Consider the following 25,675-nt stretch of genomic DNA (forward strand, 5'->3'; position numbering starts at 1 on the left):
GTCCCTGGCTCGGAGATGGATGTCTTTTCCAATAAGGATTTGCAGGAAACTCTTACTTAGGCAGGTGGTGGCGGTGCCTGGCGAGCAGGCCCGTGTGTGTTCCAAACACAAGCGGTGAGGGCTGGAGAGAAATGCTGGGCTCCCGAGACGAGAGCCTAGCTTATAAACTACGGGCCGTCGCGTTAACTCTGCATTTCGCAGCGACACGGGAGAGCGCTTGCACGCGAGTACGGCCCATCCACAGCAGGGGCACACTTACACTGAGCGTCATCCGGGGTCGCTCGGACACTCGCACCCGTCCGGCGGCGCTGCGTGTCCCCGCGCGAAGAGCTCTGGCCACGGAGCCCTCACGCAGCCTTGCTCTGGCCCGCGCGCCTCGCTGGGGCGGAAGTCGCGGCGCGCGCTTCCGCCGGGCGGGCCCGTTGCTGGGCGGGGCGCTGACGTCGCCCCGGAAGGGGCGGGCCCGCCGGGAGCCAGGCCGCGCCGCGCCGCGCCGCGCCGGCCGGAGGGGCCCGCAGCCCGGACCATGGCGGCGGCGGTGGCGGGCGCCGAGGGGCGGCGCGCGGCCCTGGAGGCGGCGGCGGCGGTGACGCCCGAGCGGGGCGGCGGGAGCTGCGTGCTGTGCTGCGGAGACCTGGAGGCCACGGCGCTCGGCCGCTGCGACCACCCGGTGTGCTACCGCTGCTCCACCAAGATGCGGGTGTTGTGCGAGCAGCGCTACTGCGCCGTGTGCCGCGAGGAGCTGCGCCAGGTGCGCCGAGCCGGCCGGGCCGCGCGTTCGGGGCGCCGGGGCGGGCGCGGGGCGCGGCCGGAAAGGGACTTTGCCTTCCTGGTGTCCGGCCGCGGGCCTGGCGGCGCCGGCTTCCGAAAGACAAGCCTGACGGGGCCACCCGGGGCTGGCTCCCGGCCGTGGGGCCGGCAGGCAGGGGGTGGCCTCAGCTGGGTCGAAGAGGGAGCGGTCCCTGGGGGGGACGGTTCGTCCTGCGCCCCAGGGATTCCTGCCGGGCCACAGGAAGAGGCATGATCAGAGCAAGAACTACCTAACCTGATTGCTCTGGAGAGTTTATTCCTCAGGGATCTCCACTGGAGGCGGAGGACTTGGGGTGGAGGGGACTGGGCAAGGGAGCAGCTCCAGAGGCAGTCTGTCCTGGAAGCAGAGGGTCAAAGTGGGTATTTCCAGCCCAGACGTGTGTTTGGGTCCCTCAAGTTAACCCCAGCAAAGTCCTCCCTCCATAGACCGGCGCCTTCATGTATGGAGGGGCGGTGGCCCTTGGTCTGCCCACCACAGGGGAAGGCAGGACCATCGAGGTTTCCTTAGGACTCTTGGTGGATCGGGATAAAAGTGTTCTGAAGTTTTTCTCCTCCTTGCCAATTCAGGGTGGGGGGAGGGGCTCAGCTCCACAGCGGAGGTGGGGATGTTTATGACTCTTTCCAGACTTGGAAGCCATGGAGGGTGTCAGAGGACACCATGGAGATTCCCCCCACCCTCCCAATAATGCCAGATGCTGGCTGGGAGCACCTAGCTGGAGCTCCCTTGATTTGCTTTGAGATCTGTTTGCTTCCAGCATTGTGAAATTCCGTGGTTTGTTCATGGAAAGCTTGGGCTGGTGACATCTGCCAGGGAATCTGACTTTCTTCTTCCTAGAAGTGACGCAGACATGGCATTGTTGAGGAGTAGTTCCTTTGGCTGTTTTGTTTTGTTTAAGTAGAAATTATGTCTGATGCTATAATTCCCGAGCTCTCCATGGGCACTTACTCTGTGCTCCATTAGGAGACGCTTGGAGATGCCGCCAGTCTATCATGGGGTGAACAGAGATAGCCCTGGGAGAGATCTAGGGTGGAGGGGTGGTCAGGAAAGCCTTGGGCCTGTGGCTTAGTGAGCGCCTCCCAGCATTGCCACTCTTGCGTGCTTGCATGGCATGACGTAACTCTTGGATGGCCAGGTTTCCCAGTGCACCTGTAGTTTCCTTCCAGGAAGGACGGGGCTGCAGGTCTCGCCCGGGAAGCGAGCAGGCACCTATGTGTGGCTACTCTAGCCGGCATCTGGCCTCTCTCACTCCTTGTGGGTCCCACACCCTTCCAGTGCTCTGTGGCAAGGGGGTGTTGACATGATCTGTCAGCAGGCTCCTGCTGGGGCGTGCTTTGGCACTGGGTGCCTTTGGCTGATTCTGGCCTTCCTCTCGGGCCTGCCCTGAATTACTGGGCAGCAGGAGAGTGTCCCGGGAAGTGTGTGAGATGACGATCCTCTCTGTTCATCTTGCTTCCCTCCCACTCTTGAACTTGCAGCCCCACCCTGGTCCTTTGTGTTCCCTTGCTGAGTCCTACACTGTCCTCTGAGTGTGCCATGCCCACCAGGGAATCCCACAGCAACCCCCAGCCCCTGAACCCTGCCTCTGCTGTGTCCTTCCTTACAGGACTAGGTCTTTGTAAAAACTTGGGAGGAAAGTGAGCCAAGGGACTGTGTGGAACAGGCCTACCCCTGGACCGGGCACTTCCCTGTGTCTGCCCCTGGGGCAGGCGTTGCAAAGAGCAGACGCAGAGCAGCCCTGCAGCTGCCGGTCAGGCGAGGAGCCAGACTGATCTAGATTGCCCAGCAGGTGCTCAGGGTAGAGGCGAGGCCAGGCTCCCAGGTTGTCTCTCAGGTCTGTCTCTGTCCACCCCAGATGGTTTCCAGGGTGCACCGGCAAGACCAATGTCAGGCTTCCCATCCACCCTTCTTCCCCAGTCACATCTCTCCTACAGGCCGTTTTCTTCTGAGAGATGATTCAGGTCTTGGGCTCCACCTGGCCCTGATGCCCCTCGCACGTCCAAGAGGTTTGATGGGGCTGCTGTACAGAGTGGGATGTGTCTGAGCTAGTCTCCCTTCCATTCCACAGGCAGGAGGTGGGAGGGGACCTGCTGATGACAGGTCAGGAGGCCAGACCTGCTGACCGGTCTTGTTTTTCTGTTGTTGGGGCCCATCCCCACTGGCCTGGTCCACCTGGGCTCCTCAGGGGCCTGTGCTTCTAGATGGGGCCCACCTTCAGCATCAGGCTCACTCTCGCCAGTGGTCGATGCTAGCGCCACCCATCCCTTCTTCCACTCGTGCTCAGGGAGCGCCCACTGCATACTGGGAGTGGGGAGCAGCAAAGCCCCAGGCAGGAACACATACCCACCTCGTGGGGGTCCAAGCAGGGCTCTCCTCCCATCTCCTGCTCCCTCTCTTCAGGGATTGGCCTGGCATCCTGGGGCCCACCCAGGGGTGCCCTTTCCCCCTCTGACACCTGCTGCCTGGCCTACCCAGGGGCTTCCCGGGATGGTCCATCCTCACGTGTCCAGGCTGGGCGTGTGCCTCTGTCCTCAGACCCATGACCCTCTCCCATCAGGGTGATCACTAGGGTAGGTGGGTCTCGGGCCATGCTGGTGGGATGCCTGCAGTTCCTCCGTGTCCCGGGTTGGGCCACCGTGCCCTGATCTTGTTTGGCGACTCGGTCCTGCCACTCGCTCACCCTGTGCTGTGGGCAGGGACACTGGCCACGCCAAGCCGCACTGCCATCTTCCTGCCTGCCCCTCACTCTCCTGACATCTGGTGCAGGCCTCCGGGGGCCCCATCTCACAGCCTGTCTAGGAGGGGCCACCAGCATTTCCCCACGCTCGCACCCCCTGGCTCCAAACCTGCTCCCCCTCATTCTCAGACAGACCCGGCCTTGAGCCTGTGTGCCGCAGCCACTTTCCCTTCCCCGACCTCTTCCTGGGGTTGCCACCCCTTCCCGAGCCAGCCCAGTGTCCCCTTCTCCTGGCGTGGCTCACGTGTGCCCAGCACAGCCTGGCAGTCCATCTTGAGGACTGTACCCTACCTCTGTCCACAGCGAGGGTGCCCGCAGCAAGACACTCCCAAGGGGGATCAGGGCAGAGCTCGGAGAGGAAGGCGCCGGGGCTGGGGGAGGCAGTGGTGACGGTGCGACCCGGCTCTGGTGTCCTCTGCGGAAGGAAGTTGTTCCTCTGTTTAGTCTGCTGGACTCGGATGCCTTTTGGCTGGGGGTTCCCTCACGGGCTGCTGCTGAGCCGCCTTGTGGGCAGATGCCGGGCTCCTAAGTCTGCTGTCCGTGTTGCCTGAGCACAGCTAGGACCCTGAGTTGCACGACAGGCCTTGTGATCTGTGGCCGGCCTGCAGCATCCTGACCAGCTCAGGGCCCTGCGTGTGCAGGCGCTGGTCCCCTGGCAAGAGGCAGTAGGGACTAGGGTCTGGGCTCGGAAAGCAGGGCTGGGTGGGGGCTTGCCCCAGAGGGGCAGGTCTCCTGAGAAGAGGCCAGTGTGAGACCCGGAGTCCTGGGGAGAAAACCAGGGGGAGGGGGAGCCTCAGGAGCACAGCTGTAACGAGCACCCACTCATTGCGTGGCAGGGGCAGTGGTGGGTGGTCACGTTCACCCTGCCCAGCCTTGCCAGACGTGACATCAAGGGGAAGAAAAGCCTGTTGGGGCAAGCTCGTCCTCCTCCACCCCCCACAATGGGTGTGGCTGGACCCTGATGCTTCCCTTGGGCTCCTATGGGGGTGTGGGGGTCGGCTTCTTCTACCCACAGTGTATCACCAGAAGTGTGGACTGAGGTCCCCAGCTTCTGCCCCAGGACCCCCAGGGAACCAGTTTTAACCGTCCTGCTGCTGGGGGACATTGTGACCACCCATTCTCCCCACCCAGTACTGCGCTTTTCCAAGTTCATGGCCATTCTGATCCCAGGTATCTTCCCTGGCTGAGCTTAGCTGAGTCTAAACATGACAGGGATGACCTTGACATGGCCCAAGGTGAGGACTCTGAGCTGAGGCGAGTGACCAGCTCCAGGCGAGGGGGGACAGTGGTGGAGTGGGAAGGGGCATGGCGAGACCAGCGGTGTGTCTGGATCCAAGGGAGGGGAGTGGGGGCCAGCGAGGAGGGAGCCTGGAGGGAACAGTGCCTTTGTTGTCTAGGAGGAGAGGCCTGGGCCTGCGAGAGGGTCCTGGGGCTGGGCTCTGTGGAGGGGCTGAGCACGCTGTACTCAGAGTGCCCGAGACCCCTGGGAAAGAGGCTGCAGGAGTGTCTGCACCCTGCCCCTGCTGAGTGCCCGCAGCTCGGCACTGACCCCCCTGACAACCGGATGGCAGGCAGGAACCTGGCCAAGAAGCAGTCAGGGGCCATGACCGACTCCTCCGTGGCATCATGGGTGGACAGAGCATGACTAGGCCTTGACTCGTGGTTGCCTGTCTCGTCCTGCTGACATTATTTCCATAGCTGCTTCTTAGACTGCATCTGGCCTGTGCTCAACACCCATGTGATTAAGCCCTGGCTTGCTTCGTCCCTGTCACTGCCCCCTGGGGTCACCGCCCCTGGGATGACCTCGGTCTGTTGCATAGCTGGTTTGGCTGTGGATGAGGGAGAGCCTGCCGCCCCCTGGTGGCCAGGCCGGGTATTGCGTCTCCATCCGGGCAACCCCAGGTGGGCACGCGGCAGGTGTGGAGAGGGGGCCCTGGGTGGCCCAGGATAGCAGAGACTGCTGCCCGCAGGGCCTGACGTGGGCCTCCCACGAGGGGCTGAGTGCCTCCCTTTCTTCTTAGCCGGACAGTGTCCTCCAGTGGGTGTCCACAGCCCTTCTCAGCAGGTCCCTCACTCTTGGTTCCAGGTGGTCTTTGGGAAGAAGCTTCCCGCCTTTGCCACAATCCCCCTCCACCAGTTGCAGCACGAGAAGAAATATGACATCTATTTCGCGGACGGGAAAGTTTTTGCCTTGTACAGGTGAGCGGGGTCCCAGGGGCCTGCAGCCAGCCTGGGTCTGGGGAGGGGCTTGTGGCAGGGATGGGCACGGCCCTCGGGTGGGTGAGGGGGCAGCGTGCGTGTCAGGGCCCCCCTGCTTTCCTGGCGTCAGCCCAGCAGGGGTGGATGGGCGGGGCGAGTCTAGGGAAAGCGCTGGGTTGTAGCGCGGTGCCGGCTTTCTGGGGCGTGTGAGGCGCACGCAAGCCCGCGTGAGTTGGGATCTTAGCCCGTGGCAGGAAACCCCATGAAGGGCGCGGCTGTCGCGGGGCGGGTGAGGGGCTGGCTCCCAGTGTGGTAGTCACCGTGCCCGCCCTACGCAGAGGTCGGCCATCCCGCAGCCGGGCTCAACCGCGGGGCCCCTGCGCTGGTGGGCGTGCCGGGTGCCCGTCGTCCTGGCTCTTCCCAAAGCGCACGCAGAGACCGTGAGTAGGCGCCAGGGCTCACTCCGGCCGGTGCCACTGAGTGCCCGCACGGCCCGGGGGGCCCGATGTGTCTCTAGGCAGCTGCTTCAGCACGAGTGCCCACAGTGCCCCGAGCTGCCGCCGTTCGGCCTCTTCGGAGACCTGGAGCAGCACATGCGGAGGCAGCACGAGCTCTTCTGCTGCAAGCTGTGCCTCAGGCACCTCAAGGTGCGCCCCACCCCGCTCTCCTGGCTCGCGCCACCCCAGCCCCCCCGCTGCCACGCGGGTCCCCCCAGCTGTCCTGCCTCGCGCAGCCCGGGCGGGGAGGGGCTGCTGGCGTCTGGGGGCCCAGAGCTGGCACCAGCACCACCGGGTCCCCTGTGTTGCGGGGCTGTGGGAAGGGCCCCCCCCGGCGCCCAGCACCCTCTCCCCTGCAGATCTTCACGTACGAGCGCAAATGGTACTCGCGCAAGGACCTGGCGCGGCACCGCATGCAGGGGGACCCCGATGACACGTCCCACCGCGGGCACCCGCTCTGCAAGTTCTGTGACGAGCGCTACCTGGACAACGACGAGCTGCTGAAACACCTGCGGCGAGACCACTACTTCTGCCACTTCTGTGACTCGGACGGGGCCCAAGACTACTACAGGTGGGCGCGGGCCCCGGGCACCCGAGCAGGCTGGGCAGGGCCGCTGGCCGGGGTGGCGGAGCCCACGGGCTCCGGCTGACACCCCGGCCCCCCGCCAGCGACTACGCCTACCTGCGCGAACACTTCCGGGAGAAGCACTTCCTGTGTGAGGAGGGTCGCTGCAGCACCGAGCAGTTCACCCATGCCTTCCGCACCGAGATTGACCTCAAGGCCCACAGGACGGCCTGCCACAGCCGCAGCCGTGCCGAGGCCCGCCAGAATCGCCAGATCGACCTGCAGTTCAGCTACACGCCACGGCACTCTCGCCGGAACGAGGGTGAGCACAGCCTTCCCTCTGAGGAGCGGGGCTCCCTCCGGCTCCAGCCGGGCGCTCCCCGGGGGCCCGCAGACCTCAGACCCAGGTCCTGACCTGAGCCCTCGTGTGCCAGTGGACGGGAGACACGCACCTCCTCGCCTCTCAACGAGCCCTGAGCGTCTGAGCACATTGTGACCACAGGGAGCGCTTTGCAGCAGTCGGCTCCTGGTGTCTCCTATCTGCCCCCGGGGGGCGGGGGTGGGGCAGTGGGGTGGAGTGAGGAGCGCCTGGGGCTGACATAGACCCTGGAGGTGTCTGAGCCCATCCTCGGGGGGGTCCTGGAGCACCTGCCTCGGTCCGGCCCGGGCCCGTGACAGGCTGTGTGCCGGCCGCAGGGGTCATCGGGGGCGAGGACTACGAGGAGGTGGACAGGTACAACCGCCAAGGCCGTGTGGGCCGGGCCAGTGGTCGTGGAGCCCAGCAGAGCCGCCGAGGAAGCTGGAGGTACAAGAGGTGGGAGGATTTGCGTGCCGCTGACGTTCTCCTGGCGCCGGCCCCGCGGTGGTGGCAGCGGCCGACAACTGGGCTGGGACCAGGCACAGGGGTTGGGGGACTTTGGCCTTCCGGTGTGTGGCGTCCTGTACCTGGCAGTGGGCCTGCTTAGTGTCCTGAGCAAGCGGACGTGCCCTGCTCTTTTCTCTAGCTGTAGCCAGAGACCCCAGTAACACAGGTCGGGGTGAGTGACGGGGGCCTGTGTCACTTGGCTCCGTGCAGTTGAGCTGTGAAACGCTGTTGATGCAAACACACGCTCAGGCCGGGTGCCACCCCCAGTGTCGGGCAGGACGGAGGCATCTGTGGAGCCCGGAGCACTGGGCTCCCTGGGTGCCCAGGGAGCCCCAGCCTGAGGCTGGCACCTGAGTCGTGCCGTATCCGCAGCGCCCTCTCCTGGCCAGTGAGGGTGGGCCTGTGCCCACTGGCCGGATGCGTCGGGGGTGGGGGGCCCCTCCCCAGCACCTCGCTCTGCGCACCGCTGTAGTCCTGGGCCTTGCCCAGCCTGAAGGCCTCCCCCTCCCAGGGAAGAAGAGGACCGGGAAGTGGCAGCTGCCATCCGGGCCTCAGTGGCCGCACAGCAGCAGCAGCAGCAGCAACAGCAGCAGCAGCAGCAGCAGCAGCAGGAGACACGCAGGAGTGAGGACCGGGAGGAGGGCGGCAGGCCCAAGAAGGAGGAGGCAGGGGTGCGGGGTCTCGAGGAGCTCCAAGGTGCCCGGCGCCCGCCCCGGACTCAGGGTGAAGGTCCAGGTGAGTTGACTCTGCCCTGGCGTGGGAGCCACTTGGGAGGTGAGAGGCAGGCTCCAGGCCCGCACGGTGCCTGGGACTGGCGGGGGCCCCCGGGAGCTCACCCAGGGGGTCTGTTCCCACACCCTGGACGTTGCTCAGCGCTGACCTCGGGTCCTTTTATGTCTCACAGGCCCCAAGGAAGCCTCAGCCAATGGTCCTATAAGCCAGGAGTCCCTCCCGGCAGCCGGCCCGGCCGCAGGGGCCATGCTTCCAAGGTACGCTTGCACAGAACCGGGGTAAGAGAGGGGGGCTCCTGCGGAAGGTGGGTGCGGGGCAGGGGAGGCCCCGCAGGCCGCTGACGCCACTCCCCTTCCTGGGCTCAGCACCCTCCCGCCCCCCACCTCGAAGCTCAAGGACGAAGACTTCCCCAGCCTCTGCGCCTCCACCTCCTCCTCCGCCTCCTCCTCGTCCACCGCCGCGGCTGCTCTGGGCCCCGCGGGGCTGGCACTGGCCTACCATGTCCCTGCCAGAGGCAGGAGCACCTTCCAGGAGGACGACTTCCCCGCCCTGGTGTCCTCCGCCTCGAAGCCCAGCTCCGCCCCCACCAGCCTCATTTCTGCCTGGAACAGCAGTGGCAGCAAGAAAGTGGCGCATCCCACCACAGGGGCCCAGGCTGCTGGCGGCAGCAGCCAGCCCCCCAGGAAGGCTGGGAAGGGGGGCAAGGGCAGCAAGAAGGGCGGGCCACCCCCCTCAGAGGAGGAGGAGGAGGATGGCCGCGCCGGCCTCACTGCCCAGGAGCTCCGGAGCGTGCCCACCACGGTGGCCGTCTCCTCCCTGCTGGCACTGGCCTCCACCCAGACCCTCACCAAGGTTGGCAAGAAAAAGAAGGTGGGCTCAGAGAAGCCGGGTGCCGCCTCGCCGCCCCCACCGCCCCCTGACAGAGATGGACCCCCTGGGGCCGAGCGGGCCCCCGGCGCACCCACTGGCAGAGCCGAGGGGCCAGTTGCCGTCATTGTCAATGGACACACGGAGGGGCCGGCCCCGGCTCGGAGCACACCCAAGGAGCCCCCTGGGCTCCCACGGCCCCTGGGGCCCCTTCCCTGCCCCACAGCCCAAGAAGACTTCCCAGCACTGGGAGTCCCCTGCCCACCCAGGATGCCCCCTCCCCCAGGTACGTGCGCCTGGCTCAGGCCCGCCACTGGGCATCTGGGTCAGATTGGAGCCCCTGGGCCCGGGGGGAGGGGGGAGCACACCCTGAGGGGGTGTGTCGGGGGGGGGGGGCAGCCACCGGCCAGCCAGCAGGGACAGGAAGCCTGCGAGGTAGGGGCCAGCCGCCCCGGAACCTTGGCGGCACCCCCCTGAGGAGTCTGCTTACCCTCCCTGTAAACTGGGGCAGGCCTAATGGCCTTGGCCTTTCCAGAGGAGGGAGTAAGTCACCTTCAGGCAAGAGGCCAGTGTTGCCCGAGGGAGCGCAGCTGGTGAGCTGGCCGGCAGGGGGAGCCACAGCGGCCCCTGGAGCCCAGCCAGCCAGGGTCACATTCTGGGTCTGGCGGGGCCACCCCTGCAGGCTTCAACGCCGTGGTGCTCCTGAAGGGCGCTCCACCCCCACCCCCACCCGGCCTGGTGCCCCCTGTCAGCAAGCCGCCGCCTGGCTTCTCCGGCCTCCTGCCCAGCCCACACCCGGCCTGCGTCCCCAGCACTGCCACCGCCACAAAAGCGTAAGTGTTGGTGGGCCATGCAGCCTTGTGCCCCCGGGAGCCGGGGAGGGCCCTCACCTTGGGCCACCCCAGAGGCTGAAGCCTCCACCTCCTCCCCATCTCTCGGCCCCCAGACCGAGGCTGACACCTGCACCACAGGCCTACCTGGTGCCCGAGAACTTCCGGGAGAGGAACCTGCAGCTCATCCAGTCCATCAGGGACTTCCTGCAGAGTGACGAGGCCCGCTTCAGCAAGTTCAAGAGCCAGTCGGGGGAGTTCAGACAGGTGAGTCAGGCGGGGGTGTGGGGGGCCGGTGCAGCCACTGCTGGGGCTCAGGCCCGCACGGGACATGACTGGGTCTGGCTCTGGACGGCAGGGCGTGATCTCCGCGGCCCAGTATTACAAGAGCTGCCGTGACCTGCTCGGGGAGAACTTCCAGAAGATCTTCAACGAGCTGCTGGTGCTCCTTCCCGACACGGCCAAGCAGCAGGAGCTGCTGTCCGCACACACGCACTTCCGAGGCCGAGAGAGGCCTCCGGGCACCAAGGCCAGGAAGAAGAAGAGCGCGTGGCAGGCCACTGCCCGGCCGGCGGGCCTGGACTGCTGCGTGTGCCCCACCTGCCAGCAGGTGCTCGCACATGGGGACGTCAGCAGCCACCAGGCACTGCACGCCGCCCAGGACAACGACTTTCCCTCCCTGCAAGCCATCGCCAGGATCCTCACGTAGCTCCCGCCAGCATGGGCAGGAGCCGCCACACCCGTGAGCCTCCTTCCTCCTTCCTGGCTGCCGTGCAGCCGGGTGAGGCCCTGGTGAGGCCGCCTGCTCGGCCCCTCAGCTGGCCAGCCCGCCAGGGGTCACCAGGAAGGCCCACCCTGCCCCGTCAGCACACCGTCACATAGGAGTCCATCCCGTTTCCTCCTGGGAGCCGGGCGAAGGCCTTGGTGGCGGGCTGCTTTTGGTTTGTTTTCATGCTTTTGGAGGTTGTGAGGGGAGGGAAGGGCTGGGAGGCCGTAGCCTGTCCGTGCTGTCCGAGCTGGTGGCAACAGTGGCCCTCTCCAGGCGCCCCCCCCAGCCAGAGGGCTGCGGCGCTGCGGCCCCCAAGCCAGAAGCTGTGGGTCCACCCGTGCTGGAGTCAGATGTTGAGCGTGTTGTGTAAACAGTTGGCTGTTTCGTGATTCAAGAACGTTCAGGATTAAAAGCAGACGCGAAATTGTGCTACTTGAAGTTGTATCTTTTTATGAGACAAGCTGAATCTGGGATCTCTAATTGCCTCTGACCTTTTATAAGACCGTGTATCTTCAAATAAATTTATTTTGCAATAACGCACATAGCCTGTGTTCTGAGCTTCTCTGTCCTCCCAGACCACCCCGCAGCTGGGGGGCTCAGAGCTGTCAGCCAGGGAGCGACTGGGTGGGGGTGGGGACGACCCGTGCGCGGAGCTGGGGCGGCTGGGCTGTGCTCCCAGGAAGCAGCAACCAGCCAGTGCCCTGTCCTGGACGTCTGGCACTGCCCAGGCCTCCCAGGAATACACCAGGACATGTCTGACCTATAGTCAAGTAGCCAGTAAAACCATCCTTCCAGAACATGGGAGTCCTACAGAGCCAAGGGTTGCACCTGCAGACTGGTCAGGAGCTACTGAGGTAAACCGCAAAAGCACATCAGAAGAGAGCGTGTCTGAAATTCTGCGAGAAAATAATTTGTGAATTATTCAGATCTAGTATCTCAGAAGGGGACCAGAGAAATCTCCCCTTTCTGCCCTAAACCACGTAAACAGTAGTTCTAAACACACAACCACATCCAAATAAAGAAAAGGAAGTGTCCTTACATGAGAACTGAGCTTTTTTTTTTTTTTTTTTTAACATTTACTCATTTTTGAGAGACAGAGTGTGAGGAGGGGAGGGGCAGAGAGAGAGGGAGACACAATCCAAAGCAGGCTCCAGGCTCCGAGCTGTCAGCACAGAGCCCAACACCGGGCTCAAACCCACGAACTTGGAGATCATGACCCGAGCTGAAGTTGGACGCTTAACCAAATGAGCCACCCAAGTGCCCCCAGAGATGTCTTTCTAAATGAGGAAGGTGTACCCATGATGATGAGGGGCCAGGCCAGGACCCCACAACTGCACTGGTACCACCTGTGTGCACGCTGTGGGCCTGGGCGGTGCTGTCTGCCTGTGGTTGGGACCAGAGCAGGGCCCATGGGTGATGGCCGTGCTCGGGTCCCAGCAGCGGAGAGAGCCTTCACCGTCTTTACCCTCCACTGGGCCGCGTAGAGGCCACCTGCCTTCCCTAGGACCCACCGGAAGCCCCTCACAGCTGATGCCTTCTTTGCAGGCCTGAGTAAAACCAGCCCCACAGGAGAGTAATCTGGATAATAAGGCATCTTGTTAACAGTATCTAAAATAAGCTACTCTTAATGAAGCAAGAACCATACTAATATTAGGCAACACTTAAGTGATGCCTGCCGTGTGACAAGCCCTGCTCTGGGCTCTGCACATGCCTTAGCATGACCCCCAGCCCGCTCCTGGGACCAGAATTATTATCCCCTCTTACAGAAGGGGAGGCCGAGGCACAGACGAGCTGAGAGACTTGAGACCTGAGACAGCCCTGCTCAGATGTGGCCAAGCTGGCATTCCAGCCCCAGAGACAGTTCTCAAGGCCATTTCTCTCAACCAGAAGGTTATCAAACAATTAGAAATCTAAGAAATGGGGGGCACCTGGGTGGCTGAGTCGGTGAAGCGTCAGACCTTCGGCTCAGGTCATGATCTCACGGTTCATGGGTTCGAGCTCTGCGTGGGGCTCTGTGCTGACAGCTCGGAGCCTGGAGCCTGCCTCGGATTCTGTGTCTCCCTCTCTCTGCCCCTCCCCCCTCATGCTCTGTCTGTCTCTCTCTCTCTCTGTGTCAAAAATAAATAAACATTAAAAAACAATTAAAAAAAAAAAAAGCAAACAAGACCAAGCTGGGAAAATCCCCAGAGATGGAGTTAGTTGGCCATGGAATGTGGCTCTGGAAGCTGCACGGAGCACCCGGTGGGGTCCCAGGAACGGAAGGCAGACGTGTAGAGAAGGGGACAGGCAGAGAAAGAATGACTGCTTTTCTTAGCATTGAAGAAAGATAGCTTAATAAGCACTGGGGTGCACCTGAATGGCTCTGTTGGTAGATCACGTGACTCCATCTCGGGTCGCGAGTTCCAACCCCACACTGGAGTTGTGTGGAGATCAGTAAATGGTTGTTTAAAAAAACACACACACAGGGGCGCCTGGGTGGCGCAGTCGGTTAAGCGTCCGACTTCAGCCAGGTCACGATCTCGCAGTCCGTGAGTTCGAGCCCCGCGTCAGGCTCTGAGCCTGGAGCCTGTTTCCCATTCTGTGTCTCCCTCTCTCTCTGGCCCTCCCCCGTTCATGCTCTGTCTCTCTCTCTGTCCCAAAAATAAATAAACGTTGAAAAAAAAAACACACACACATAACACAAGTACTGAACAGGATAATTCTTTAAAAAGCCACATCTCAACATAATACAACTTCTAATACATTTTACCAAAAAGGAAACACAGATAACCCACAAAGGATAATCATCCTTGTCTGTCTCTCTCAAATATAAACGTTAAAAAAAAAAAAAAAAAAAAAACAGTTTAGATTAAAAAGAGAGAGAGAGAGTGGGGTCTCCTACTTTGAGCCACCCAGAGGGACGTGCGGTGGGGGCCTCAGGGACCCCCAGAATGTGGGCATCAGCCTGACCTCCCCTTGCTGCCCCTTCCTGGATTCTGGGCGCTGATGGGGCAGATCCCAACCTCTGGCACCCGCAGGGGCAGGGGTAGAAATGACTCGGAGACTGTGCCGAGGAAACTCACTTACAGTCTTTATTGTAAAGAAGTTGCAGTTGAAACATGGGGACACTGAAAATACACCATCAGGGATTGTTCTTTGGGAAGAGGGAGAGAAAGATCCATAGATACAAAAATTGTAAACATGTTCACTTAAATACCCACACATAATTGGTCTATGCTACAACGTACAGGGCTGTCACTCAACTGCAACTCCAGAGGGAGGCGTCTGTCTGTAAGAATGAAATGTGGCAGCCGCATTTGGTATTGACATAATGTAAAAAGCCGGCTTTGAGCAATGCATGAGTCGTCAGCTACGCAGAGGGCCCCCGACCTTGGGCTGTGCCTTACCACGGGGGTGCAGGGCAGTTTGCTGAGGGGATGGTCCGGGAAGCCAAGGTAAAGGGGTTTGCACAGATCGGCCGTGTCCGGGGCACTGTGGGCATGGGGAGCCTCTGGGCCTCCCTCCTTGTGAGGGGCTTGTGTCTCCAGGCACCCGGGCATCCCAAGCCTCGCTTAGGCAAGGTCTTACTGAAGGGGTTGGGAGAGGGCAGGTGGCCAGGCCTAGAGCCGTGTTGTGCCTTCCTAGCCCAGAATGCCCACGTGTGGGCAGGCTCCCGGGCCAAGGCAGGTGGGGATGGGAGCAGGGGCCACAGACAGTGAGGCTGCTTGCGGGGAACTAGGAGGTGAAGCCCGAGGACTTGACCACAATCACAACATCAACAGGACCAGGCTACTCTAGGGAGCCTGTGAGGGCAAGTGGGTGGAGGCTCCAGACAGAGCGCACGCACAGCCCCATGGGGTGAGCCACCACAACAGGAGCAGGGACCGTCACTACCCTCAGGGACATGGGATGGGAACAGCGCCCATGTCTGAGGGGCAGCCCCTGCACCTAGCTGTGGACAGCTAGACCCCTGACACCAGAGTGGACAGGTGAGCCGGGGGCTAGCTGACTCAGGAGAGGAATGGCCCCCTCCCAGGCTGATTCACCAGAGGTTGGAGGACACACGCCCAAGACCGCACTGTCCCCTCCTCAGGACCTTGGGCCTGGGGCCAGCGCCTAAGGGGACAGGGGGAACCTGGGGGGTGGGGCAGCCTAGGCACCCTGGGGGCTACCCTCTCTTGGCCCCAGATGGCCCACAGTGGCCACCCCCTCTGTCCCTGGCGCTGGGCCAGGAGGACCTGAGGGAGGTCCCAGGACGCCCTGGACCCTGCCTGCCTTGGTGGCAGCCTCCGAGCCCTGGTGGGGGCCTGCCGGCCACTAGTAGGCAGGCACCTGGTACCCTTTGGGGCTGGTGTCCAGGGTCTCGGTGAAGGGAGGGCTCTGGTAGGTCTCGGTGCCCTCCACGCCGCTGCCCACCGGGTAGCCAGGATAGGCCTGACCCGCCCCGGCGCCCAGCTGTTCGGTGGCAAAGAGCGACATGTCCGTGCCCAGGCGGAACCGCTGCAGGGCCTTCACAGTGAGCGCCACCTGAGGGGGAGCCCGGGGTCAGCCAGCACCGACCCCGCCCCGCCCCGGCCCCGGCCCGGCCCCCGCCGGCCGCACTCACCCAGCTGAGGATGGAGAAGAAGCTGAAGGCGATGGCGGCCCGCGCCGCGTCTCCCGCCTGCAGCGTGCCGGGCCCGGGCGCCGTGCGCTGCCACTGGTTGGTGAGGAAGCAGAAGCCCACGAACCACAGGAAGGACCAGAGCCCTGCGGGCAGGCGCGCGAGTCAGGGGAGGCCGGCGCGGGAGGCCCCGCCCACCGCCGGCAAGCCCCGCCCCGGACGAAGCCCCGCCCCGCGGCCCGGCCCCGCCCACCTGAGAAGCCCAGGTCCAGCAGCACCGCGCGGCGGCGGTCGCGGACGCTGCTGATCTGCTGGAAGCGCACGTCGAGCAGCAGGAAGGCGGCGCAGGCAAGGAAGGCCCCCAGGCCGAGAGCGACGCCGAAGCGGCAGGCGCCCGCGTTCCCGTTGAAGACGCAGCGCAGCTCGGGGCCGCTGTCGGTGTTCACGTAGCCCTCGTTGACTATGGGCCCGAAGACGGCGATGGAGAACACCTGCGGGCGGCGGGAGGGAGGGGGCAGGGGCACTCAGGGCCCTGCGGTGGCGCCCGCTTCCCAGCCAAGGCGGATGTCCCCGTCACCCACCGCGACTGCTCACGCCCTCGGGCCTGTCCCTACCTCTCCCTGCAGCACAGGGCCCATCTGTGAATGGGATCTTCGGGCACCCTTCCCTTAATAGCTCCCTCACGTATTTAAAAATTTTGGACATGGGGCGCCTGGGTGGCGCAGTCGGTTAAGCGTCCGACTTCAGCCAGGTCAGGATCTCGCGGTCCGTGGGTTCGAGCCCCGCGTCAGGCTCTGGGCTGATGGCTCAGAGCCTGGAGCCTGTTTCCGATTCTGTGTCTCCCTCTCTCTCTGCCCCTCCCCCGTTCATGCTCTGTCTCTCCCTGTCCCAAAAATAAATAAACGTTGAAAAAAAAATTTAATATTAAAAATTTTGGACATTGGAGCGCCTGGGTGGCTCAGTCGGTTAAACCTCCGACCTCAGCTCAGGTCACGATCCCACAGTTCATGGGTTCAAGCCCCGCCTCGGGCTGTGTGCTGACAGCTAAGCGCCTGGAGCCTGCTTCAGATTCTGTGTCTCCCTCTCTCTTTTCCCTTCCCCACTTCCTCTCTCTCTCTCTCTCTCTCTCTCTCAAAATAAATAAAAACATTTTTAGAAATTATGGACATATACCATTTAGTGAGCATCTACTATGCTCAGGCACTATGCTTAAAACCACGACTTTACATGGATTCCTCATAGAATCCTCCCTGCAAACCACAAGGGGGCCATTGTTCTTATCCCCTTTATAGATGGGAAAATTGGGGCTCCAAGTACTGAAGTCACTTGGCTGATAAAAGATGGGGCTGACATTCAAACTGGGTCATCAGCACCGCAGGGCCCCTACACTCCAGACTGTAGGAACAGGAGCCTTCACCTGGATCAGTGATTCCCAGGCTCCAGCGGGTGGCGCTGTGGGAAGCAGGTGTGAAGAGAGGGGCCAGACCACACAGGGAAGCCGCGGAGGGACAGTTGCACAGCTGACACCCAGGCCCTGCCTAGAACCCACCCTCAGCATCCGGGAGCTGTGTGGCCCTGCTTCTTAACATGCCAAATACAGTAACAGGTGCAGCTCATGGAGTATTGGGGCCAGAGAAATAATGCCCACCTGCCGTGCTGCACTTGGTGGGCACCCAAGGGATGACAGCCCCATGTGACTGATTATTGGCACCATGAGTGTTCCGGCTCAAAAGGCGATACTATTAACCTTCGGGGTTCAGTCAAACCACAGAATCCCGTGCCCACAAAGGCTGGAAGGCAGGTGGCAGCGGACCATAGTCATTTTACTTTATTTATTTATTTATTTATTTATTTATTTATTTATTTATTAAGGTAGGTTCCACAGCCAATGTGGGGCTTGAACTCACGACCCTGAGTCACATGCTCTACCGACTGAGCCAGCCAGGCACCCCTGGACCACAGTCATTTTAAACCTGATGCTGCTGTTTTAGCTCTGGGCAGCGCTGTGTTTCTAAAAACAGACCTTCAGTTTCAACTTCATTTCTCTCCTTTCCTTCGCCAGCTCCTTGAGATGAAGTCCGGAGGGAAACCCAGGTGTGGGGTATGGATATGTGCCCCCAGGGTGGTCCACAAGTCGCACCAGAGCTGGCACTAGGATACAGGGGTCCTATCCTGGTCTGCCCCAAGTCAGCCCACCCTGGGCATCGCTCTCCTTGAAGACAAGCGGGCAGGTGCAGCTGGCACCAAGTGCCAGCGGCTACACAAAACCCATATAGTCACCCCACCTCTCCATCCTTCCTGCCTGGAGGCGTTCGAGGGGGAAGCAGGACGCCCCCTCTAGGGATGCCCCACTGGGCGAGGCTGTGCCCAAATCTGCCTCTCCCACACCACCCCCAGGAAGTCCTTCTAGTGCAGAGCCCCTTCTTGCTGCCCCACCCAGAGGGATCCCAGAGCACCCCCACACTCACAATTGCAACTGGGGGGCCTGGGAAAGGGCCAGTTCCCTTCGAAGGAGGCTGGAGGATGTGTGTGGGGGAGAAGCGGGCGGAAGCTCTGCCTGATACACTTGGCTCCCACAGCCCCCTCCTCGTGCTGAGATGGAGCGCTCGAGCCCAATCCCGTCCCCGCCCCTGTGCCCGCTTCCAGGTCGTGAGAACAAGAAAAACGGAGCGAGGGCTAAGGTAGGGGACAGAGTTAGACCTAAGGAGGAATTGGAGGATGGGGGCGGCGGGCGGTGACCTCTCAAGGTCCCCGGCGGTTGCCGCCGGCCCCTCCCCCTCCCGCAGGTGGGCGCGCCCAGCCCGGTGACGTCACCCCAACCTGCGGCCGGCGGGGGAGGGGCCCGCGGGGACAAGGATGGGGGCGAGGGGCTAGGGGCAGCGGGAAAGGACGAGGGATGCGAGGCGAGGCGAGGCGGGATCGGGGACCGGGGCGGGGGCCACTCACCCAGGACGCGACCCGCAGTAGGGTCTGGGGCCGCCGGGCGAAGCTCACGGGGTCCAGGGCGGCCCCCGCGCGGCCCGCGCCGAACGAGGCTCCCTCCATGGCTGGCCCAGGAGGGACGTGCGCCCCCGGCGCCCTCTGTCTGTCTGTCCGTCCAGCCGGCCCCGCCCGAGGCCGCCCGGGTGTGCTGCCGATGCTGCTGGCGCTGCCGCTGCTGCCGCCGCCTCCCGGGAGCGCGCGCCGGCCGCGGCGGGGGCGCGCGGGGCGGGGCCGAGCCGGTGCCCCCCGCCAACTGGTCCGCGCGCCGGGCTGGAGCCCGCCCCTCCCTCCGCCCCGCCCACCGACCCACCCCCTACCTTGACCTGCTAGACCCCGCTCTGAGATGCAGACCGCCCGCCGAGCCCGCGTCTGGAGCAGGGGCTAGGGGTCCGAGCCGCCCCTCACGGGTGAAGTCGGGAGTCAGCAGGGGAGGGAGACGCTGGACTCAGCCTTTCCCGCAGCCAGGCGAAGGGACAGACGAACCTCACCCCGCCCCTCTGAGCTGAGCTCTTTGGCGAGCGAAGGGTAACCCGCTAGGGCTCCAGCGTCTTCCCCAGCCAGCCCTCAGGGAAGGGGAACCCGACTCCCCGTCTCTGGTTCCCCGCAGACCAGAGAGAAATTACTGGGCCCTTCCTATGAACCCACACAGTTGCACCCTAGCTTCTCCTTCGGAAGGTCCTAACCTCCCTGACAGGGAGAGAGAACGGCCTCTGCCGCGCAGAGGCACTTATCCAGGAGGACAGAGCCCACAGGCCAGCATGGGTGGGGCTTGGGGGACATTTCTGCTCCTTTTCGGTGGCTGGAGGCTGTCATTCCAAGGGTCCCCAGTGAGCCCATCACACTCCTGGGTCTCCCCAACCACTTGAGGCTGACATGTTTAGTTTGGGGCCACAGGGTGGAAAGAAACATGAGATGGGGAGTTTGGACAGGCTGGGGTCCCCGCCGGGTCTCCTGTGCAGACCCCCGAGCCCAAGTTAGACAGGGTCCCCTCCTCCCGTTTTTCTTGGCCAGCCTGGCAGGGTCCAGGACGACTGCTGTGTTTGTGGCTTGGGCATCGACAGGAAACGTTGGCATTTCTGGATCATTTACCGTGCCAGGTGTGGCACCACAATGGTGGGAGGCAGGGACTATCAGACCCCCCCCCCATTTTTCAGATCACACACAGGCAGCTGGTTGAGTTCCCTCATCACATCAGAAAGCGACTGGTGCTCAGAGGGTCCTTGCTGTGCTGTCCGTGTGCACAGTGATGCCTGGTCCCATCCCAGTGTGGAAGCCATCCCAGGACAGGCATGGCCAGAAGTGTCGCCGGTGAGACTCGTGGTCCATTCCACTGTGCATCTGGTCGGTCACCCTCATCTGTCAGCAACAGCTCCTGGTCTGTCCTGAGCACCATCTGTTTGCCCCTTTTGTGTGACCATTTGCATCAGCATCCCAACAGGCTGCTTTCTTGGGCCTGAAAAGCAAACCTCTACTCCTGACCCCCTTCCTGTCCGGATGCCCCCTGGTATTGCTCCCTTTAGTCCCAGGGACAATTCAGACGTCCCCACCCCATGCTTCCAGGTGTCGCCCTCTCCTCACGTTCCTATTTTGTGAGCCCTTTCTCATCACCCTTTTGGGGTTCTCTCCTCTTGTCCAACCTGTGACCTCCTGTGACCTTTGAACCTTGGGGGTCCCAGGGCACGGTCCTGGGGCTTTTCTCCTCCCTCTCCGCTCACTCCCTTGGTCTGTGTGCTGTGACAGCTCGAGCCAGAACCTCCCCTTGAACTATAGTCCCACTTGCCTTCGCCTGGATTTGGGGGCGGGGGGAGCCTCCAGGAAGCCAGAGTTATGGGAAAAGGGAACATCCAGGCGGTGTGTTCCTGAGCCAACCACAGCACCCCTAGAGAGGCCAGCCGCTTCCCCAACTAGCAGGTGACTTGGGAGGCTAGAAATAAGCCACGTGCAGGGAAAAGTCCACCCAGAGGAGGAAAGCGGCGCGACTTCTCTGCCGGCTGCTCCCCGCCTCCGATTCCCTTGCACCGCTGTCCTCTTTGGGGAGACCCTGCCGAAGCCAGCACCCCTGCGGTGCCGGCTGGGGGAAGACGCTGAGGAAGCCATGCCACAGGCTCTGCTTCTGCCATGCCTCTGCCAAGATGCCATGAGCACAGAGATGACCAGGCATTAGGACCCCAGGGATGGGGCTGCTTGTTACTGGTCCATTCCGGCTGGAGGCCACGCCTGGGAGCAGGTCCGGGAAGACGCCCCCACACCTGCTCCAGCCACAGCCTTCTGCAGGGCACTGATACCCAGAGCAACTTCATCCTCCCAGCTGCTGGGGCCCAAACCCCATGGTCCACTCTGGCTCCTTTCTCTTGGCCCTACTGCTACCCTGGGGCAAGCCTGCCTCTCCGCGGTCACATGCCTGCCCTCCCTGCTCTCACCCACACCTGCCTCAGCCCAGATCCGCAGCCAGAGGAACCTTTGGGAACTCATCTTGCCATTCCCTGGCTCCAAATCCTCTAAGACCTCCCCATCACGGGAGGTAGGTGGGTGTTGAAACAAAGTCCTTGCCGGGACCTTGAAGATTCGGTGCCGTCTGACCTCCCACTCACCTCTGACCTGCCCTCAGCTCCAGCACTCGGCTTCCGTGCTGTTCCCGGGGCTTCCTGGGCTGCTCTTGCCCCGGGACCTTGCCCTCCTCTGAGCAGAACTTGGACAGAAGGAAGCGGCTGCCCAGGGCGGCGCAGACAGGCCCTGTCCCTTGCCGCAAGTCCCAGCACAGAACACACCGAAGCCAGGCCCTTGGTCACCTCTCCATCATTTTATTTTGGTCTCAAGCTGAGGCTGGCCCCACACGCCTGCGTCAGGCCTGGTACAGGTAAGTGCTGGACAGGAGGCGGGCAGCAGCACTAGTGGAGCCTCAGAGAAGCCTGCCTGTGCTCTCCCCGCAGGGACCGAGCGGGGGCGGGGGGCGAGGGGGCCTCAGCCCCCAGGCCTCTTTTCCCGAATTACTGACAGCACTCAGCCTACGGAGCTGCGGTCACTGCAGCAGTCTCTAGCTACATGGTGGGGAGACCATGGCCCAGCCTCGAGGAGCAGGACGGGGAGCCCAGGCAGGCCCTTCACTTTCTCGTGCAGGGAAGTGGGCCCCAGGGTGTGGAGGCTGCATTCTGAATGGAAGGCACAGCCTGGACTGCTCCTGCCTCCTTCACCTGCAGCCCCCGAGGGGGAGCCAGCAGGGCGTCTGCGGCAGGCACCTCCACTTGTACTCCAGCCCTAAGAGGGAAAGGGCCCCGAGAGCAGTGTCTGGGGACCACCCAACTGAGACACGACAGGCTGTAGCTCCGATGCACTTTAATGAGTGCCCCGCCCCTCTCTAGCCAGGCTGCCCGCAGGCCCAGGCTGCTGTCCCACGGCTCTGCCGGCCACCGTCTAGTCGCAGGACCCATCCTTCCAGCCGTCACGCCAGCGCTCGTCCACTTGCGAGCAGTCAAAGTCCGGCTTGCCTAGCTTGCGGTTCACTTCATTGTGCAGGCGGCACAGCCACTGGGTGAAGCACGCCCGGGTGCGTGTGTCTGGCTGGTTCCTGCATATCCTGTGTGGCGGAATCACGTAGAGGATGGGGACGGGCGGTGGCCCCGCTGCCCCTGCCCCTCCAGCTCCTTGCCTGCTCCATCCAGGGAGGAAAGCTGGGGTGCTGCTGTCAGCTACACCCAGCGTGCCCTTGTGCTGAGACACAGGAGCTCCCAGAACAGGGCTGATCCTGCAGTGTCCAACAGTGACGGGCTCCTCGGCCAGCTCGGGCCCCCTTCCTGAGGAGCTTGGCAAACCCTGACAACAGCTCAGAGCAAGACATTAAGGCACAAACCAGGCAACTTTACAACCTCATAACAATCAAGAAGCCTCCCCGAGCATCCCTGGCCCCAGGCAGTGTGTGGAAGGGGTGGGGCCAGCACAAAGGCATAACTGAAAACCAAACCTGTTTCTAGCACCTGGGGCTCCAGTGCATCAGCTTAGCAAGGGACCTGTCCCAACTGCCCAGGGTTCACAGGGCTGCCCTGGCCCCCACATTCAGCCCAGAAACACCTCCTGGGTGCCAAACAACAGCTCTTGGGCCCCCCATTGAGGAAAAAGGAACTCTAAGAAAGCAAAAGCAGTGGATTCTCAAGGTCTCGAGATCAGCAGTCCTGCTCCAGAAGTCAGGCAAAGTGGACTCCTTAACCTGCCCGGGCCTCCAGTGCTGAGCAAGGGACTTTGTAAGAGAAGCCTGGCCAGGCGCCTCTGGCTGTAGAAAGCAGCAGCCCCGGGCAGCTTGGCCTTTGAGGAGAAAGGAGAAAGCTCAGTGCGTCCAAAGCCCACTGCTGGTGCTCCCTGCTCCGGGAAACCCTCTGTCACCTCTGCACCTACTTGTCCAGGCTCCCCTTTACGACATTAGGTAGGGGCCCCAAGCCCAGGCCGATGCTCTGCTGTCTACAGATGAGGCGGACACAACTTACCTCTTCCTTATGTCTTCGGCACACTCCTCACACGGGTAAAACTTGGAAAATAAATGTATGAACTGAGCCATGTCTTGCTGCTGTTCTGGGGTCGGCAGATCGGGGTAGTAGGCGGCCAGGGTGTGGAGGACAGCCCAGCTGTGGCGGCCCAGTTCCTCGCGATCGGGAGGGCAATCTTCCCTAAACTTGCTGTCCCGCTGCGGGAGGAGATCGACCAAGGGTCAGTTCACCTCCCTGGACCAGGAGGCGACAAGACTCCCCTTTTCCCCGCCCCAAGACAGAGGCTCACTGTCTTGAGACAGAAGTCCTAGGCCACCGATCCGGCCTAGGACTGTGGCTGAAAGCCTAAAGGCCGGCCCTCCCTCGGGGCAAGGTTTAGGGGCAGCCTACCCTGCGGGGCACATGTCTGTCAGGCATAGGGCCCGTGGGGCCCCTCGACTTGGGCCTTGGGAGATCAGCGCGGGGGCCCGAGAACAAGCAAGGTGTGGGGGCCGAGGGCGCGGGTGCTTGTGCGGGCCGGGACTAGGGGTCAGCCGGGCTCGCGGGCCTCTGCGGGTAGGTGGCGGCCCCGGGGTGCATCTGCACCTTCTGCTGCGTCCGCATCCACGTCTTGAAGTCCACGCAGGCCCGGCAGGGCCGCCTCCGGGACGTGTCCTCCTCGGCGACCTGAGAATCGGAGGTCGGCGGCGGGGCTGGCGTCGGGGCCGAGGCAGCGGCATCTCTCCGCCCCGCGCCCCGGCCGCGCGCGTCCGTCACTAGGTCGTCCATCACCTCGGAGCGCGCGCCGCCGGGCAGAAACGAGAAGAGGTTCCCGCCGTAGAAGCGCCCCCGCTCGCCGGGCGCCGCCATATTGCCCGCGCAATGCCTGCCGGGCCAGCTCGGCCTCCAGACGGGCCTCCAAGACGGCCGCCAGGCCAGCGCGCGCGCCGCCGCCAGGGCGCGGCCACAGGACCCGGGCGCGCGCGCCGCGGGCACAGGCTCGGGTTCGGCCGCGGGCTGGGAGGACGGGCTCGAGCTGGGGCTGGGGCTGGGGCTGGAGCTGGGGGCGGGGGCGGGGGCGGGGCCCGGGGCCGGGGCGGGGTCCGGCAGGGAGGTAGGGCTGTGGGCCGAGGACCGCGCTCGAGAGGCTGCAGAGCCCGAGGCTTGGGTCCGGGTCGGCGTGGGCGAAGGGCCAGCAGCCCGGGTCCTGGCCGCGTCGCCGGGCCTCGATCCGCGTCCCGAGCCCGGCTTGCGTCGTCCGTGGCGGCGCTCCCGCTTCCTCCAGTAGAAGAGCAGCGTGTTGTGGAAAACGCGTCGCGGCCGCGCGCTGGACTCAGGCTGCTGCGATCGAGGCGAAGTCCGTGTTCCGGCCCGTGACGCCCCCATCGCTCTGCTCTGACCGCCCCGCGTGCCCGCGGCCAGGCTCTGTGCCCTCAGCCGGGGCGCGCCCAGCGGCGGGAGGCGCGGCGCCATGGCAACGAGGGACGGTGCAGTGAGCGCACAGAGAACGGCGCGCGCTAGGGCCTGGGTCCCGCGGATCCCTCCGAGCGACCGGCGCCAAGACAACGGGCGCCTCGCAACGCGGGGCGGGGCTGTGCCTGCAAAGAAGGCGGCGCGCGGCTCTGGGCTCCTCCCGGCCGGGAGTAGTCCGGATCCTACAGCCTGCCCGAAGGGGTTATTTCCACCTGGGGAGTCGTCTCAGCTTCTATACTTACTTTCATTCATTATGCAAATATTTGTGTAGTGCCTAATCTGTTCCAAGCACTGGTCTAGGCGCTGGTCAGGGTGGGCACAAGATCCGTCCCTGACCTCCTCAGCTCCTTGTCCAGTGGTCAAGACGGAAAAAGTAAAAACAAAACAAAAAGGGAGTCACACTAACAAATGTTCACTTACAAATTATGGGGACCATGAACAGGGCGTGGTAAGTCAAGGAGGCCTCATTGAGGAGGTGTCCCTTAGGCAGGGGCCTGAAGGATGAGGAATCGGCTAAGGAGGGCAGTCAAGGCCAAGGCTGGAGATGAGAGGGTCTTGGCCTCTCACATGGGCAAAAAGTGGGTGGGACAGGACCTGGGGAAGGTGGTGGGAGGAGAGACTCAAAGATAGGCAGGAGCACGGGAGGGCCTCATCAACTGCCCTCTGAGCTGGGGATTTATTTTAAGGACCATAGGAAGGTGCTGGACAATTTGGGGCAGGGCTACCCCGACCTGATCCCATTTCTGCGTTGGTTTGTTTGTTTCTAGTTTGAAAAAGAGAGCAAGGGAGAGGCAGTGGGGGGTGGGGGAGAATCCGAAGCAGGCTCCTCGCTCAGTGCGGAGCCCGAAGCGCGACTTGACCTCACAATCCTGGTATCATGACCTGAGCCAAAATCAAGAGTCGGACGCTCAATGGACTGATCCACTCAGGCACCCCCTGATGAGGGAGCATGAGGCAGAATGAGGGGCCAGGCACAAGCTAGCACACCCCCACCCCCAGGTGGGATATGTGTGATATTCCTTGGACACTCTGGACAAAAAAAAAAAAAGGAAAAAAAAAGGTTAAACTGGTAAGTCTCCACCAGTTTACCAGAAGAAGGCAATCCTGCAATAGCCTAAAGTCCAGGAACTCACTACTGTCTTAACGTTAATGCTTTGCTAGAGGAAAAAACAACCTTAGTTTCACAATAGCTAGGCTTCCAATAATCTGTGAGTCTTTAGCATGTGACAATCTCATTCTAGTAACTCCCTCTCCCCAACTCCATAAAATGGTCACCCCACACCTATAGTGCAGCTCTTCCTACCTATGGGTCCTG

General features: G+C 62.7%; 3 protein-coding genes across 4 annotated transcripts; 1 reads left to right on the forward strand and 2 right to left on the reverse strand.

Annotated features, from left to right (window-relative positions):
* The first annotated feature begins 526 nt into the window (after positions 1 to 526).
* Positions 527 to 11,409, forward strand: ZNF598 (zinc finger protein 598, E3 ubiquitin ligase). The gene is made up of 12 exons (XM_047098000.1): positions 527 to 751; positions 5,632 to 5,744; positions 6,262 to 6,391; positions 6,601 to 6,812; positions 6,911 to 7,128; positions 7,503 to 7,620; positions 8,183 to 8,406; positions 8,576 to 8,660; positions 8,769 to 9,556; positions 9,953 to 10,103; positions 10,217 to 10,367; positions 10,459 to 11,409. The coding sequence occupies exons 1-12, from the start codon at positions 527 to 529 to the stop codon at positions 10,807 to 10,809; spliced, it is 2,766 nt and encodes a 921-aa protein (XP_046953956.1). The 3' UTR covers positions 10,810 to 11,409.
* Positions 11,410 to 13,917: 2,508 nt separating this feature from the next.
* Positions 13,918 to 18,496, reverse strand: SYNGR3 (synaptogyrin 3). 2 transcript variants are annotated; one of them, XM_047097996.1, is made up of 4 exons: positions 18,398 to 18,496; positions 15,705 to 15,942; positions 15,455 to 15,597; positions 15,091 to 15,375 (listed from the first exon to the last, which is right to left on the reverse strand). In XM_047097996.1, the coding sequence occupies exons 1-4, from the start codon at positions 18,494 to 18,496 to the stop codon at positions 15,166 to 15,168; spliced, it is 690 nt and encodes a 229-aa protein (XP_046953952.1). In that variant the 3' UTR covers positions 15,091 to 15,165. The 2 variants fall into 2 exon arrangements, with proteins under 2 accessions (XP_046953951.1, XP_046953952.1); XM_047097995.1 differs by having other exon boundaries at positions 13,918 to 15,597.
* Positions 18,497 to 21,213: 2,717 nt separating this feature from the next.
* On the reverse strand, positions 21,214 to 23,757 carry GFER (growth factor, augmenter of liver regeneration). Its single transcript, XM_047097934.1, has 3 exons — positions 23,494 to 23,757; positions 22,909 to 23,105; positions 21,214 to 22,007 (listed from the first exon to the last, which is right to left on the reverse strand). Exons 1-3 carry the CDS (start codon positions 23,755 to 23,757, stop codon positions 21,845 to 21,847), a joined length of 624 nt encoding a protein of 207 aa, XP_046953890.1. The 3' UTR covers positions 21,214 to 21,844.
* Between the last annotated feature and the right edge of the window lie 1,918 nt (positions 23,758 to 25,675).

Source organism: Lynx rufus, unplaced genomic scaffold (genome assembly GCF_022079265.1).
Source record: "Lynx rufus isolate CCGP_SWC_20201006 ecotype Redwood Valley unplaced genomic scaffold, mLynRuf1.p SCAF_43, whole genome shotgun sequence".
NCBI lineage: Eukaryota > Metazoa > Chordata > Mammalia > Carnivora > Felidae > Lynx > Lynx rufus.

Excerpts from the sequence above, each read along its gene's own strand:
- SYNGR3 (XM_047097995.1), bottom strand. The coding sequence starts at position 18,496 with ATGGAGGGAGCCTCGTTCGGCGCGGGCCGCGCGGGGGCCGCCCTGGAC. Across the intron at positions 15,943-18,397 it reads TACTGCGGGTCGCGTCCTGG|GTGTTCTCCATCGCCGTCTT; the intron begins GTGAGTGGCCCC and ends CGCCGCCCGCAG. Across the intron at positions 15,598-15,704 it reads GCTGGACCTGGGCTTCTCAG|GGCTCTGGTCCTTCCTGTGG; the intron begins GTGGGCGGGGCC and ends GCCTGCCCGCAG.
- GFER (XM_047097934.1), bottom strand. The coding sequence starts at position 23,757 with ATGGCGGCGCCCGGCGAGCGGGGGCGCTTCTACGGCGGGAACCTCTTC. Across the intron at positions 23,106-23,493 it reads GGATGCGGACGCAGCAGAAG|CGGGACAGCAAGTTTAGGGA; the intron begins GTGCAGATGCAC and ends CTCCTCCCGCAG. Across the intron at positions 22,008-22,908 it reads GCCGAAGACATAAGGAAGAG|GATATGCAGGAACCAGCCAG; the intron begins GTAAGTTGTGTC and ends TCCGCCACACAG.
- ZNF598 (XM_047098000.1), top strand. The coding sequence starts at position 527 with ATGGCGGCGGCGGTGGCGGGCGCCGAGGGGCGGCGCGCGGCCCTGGAG. Across the intron at positions 8,661-8,768 it reads GCAGGGGCCATGCTTCCAAG|CACCCTCCCGCCCCCCACCT; the intron begins GTACGCTTGCAC and ends TCCTGGGCTCAG. Across the intron at positions 9,557-9,952 it reads CAGGATGCCCCCTCCCCCAG|GCTTCAACGCCGTGGTGCTC; the intron begins GTACGTGCGCCT and ends CCACCCCTGCAG.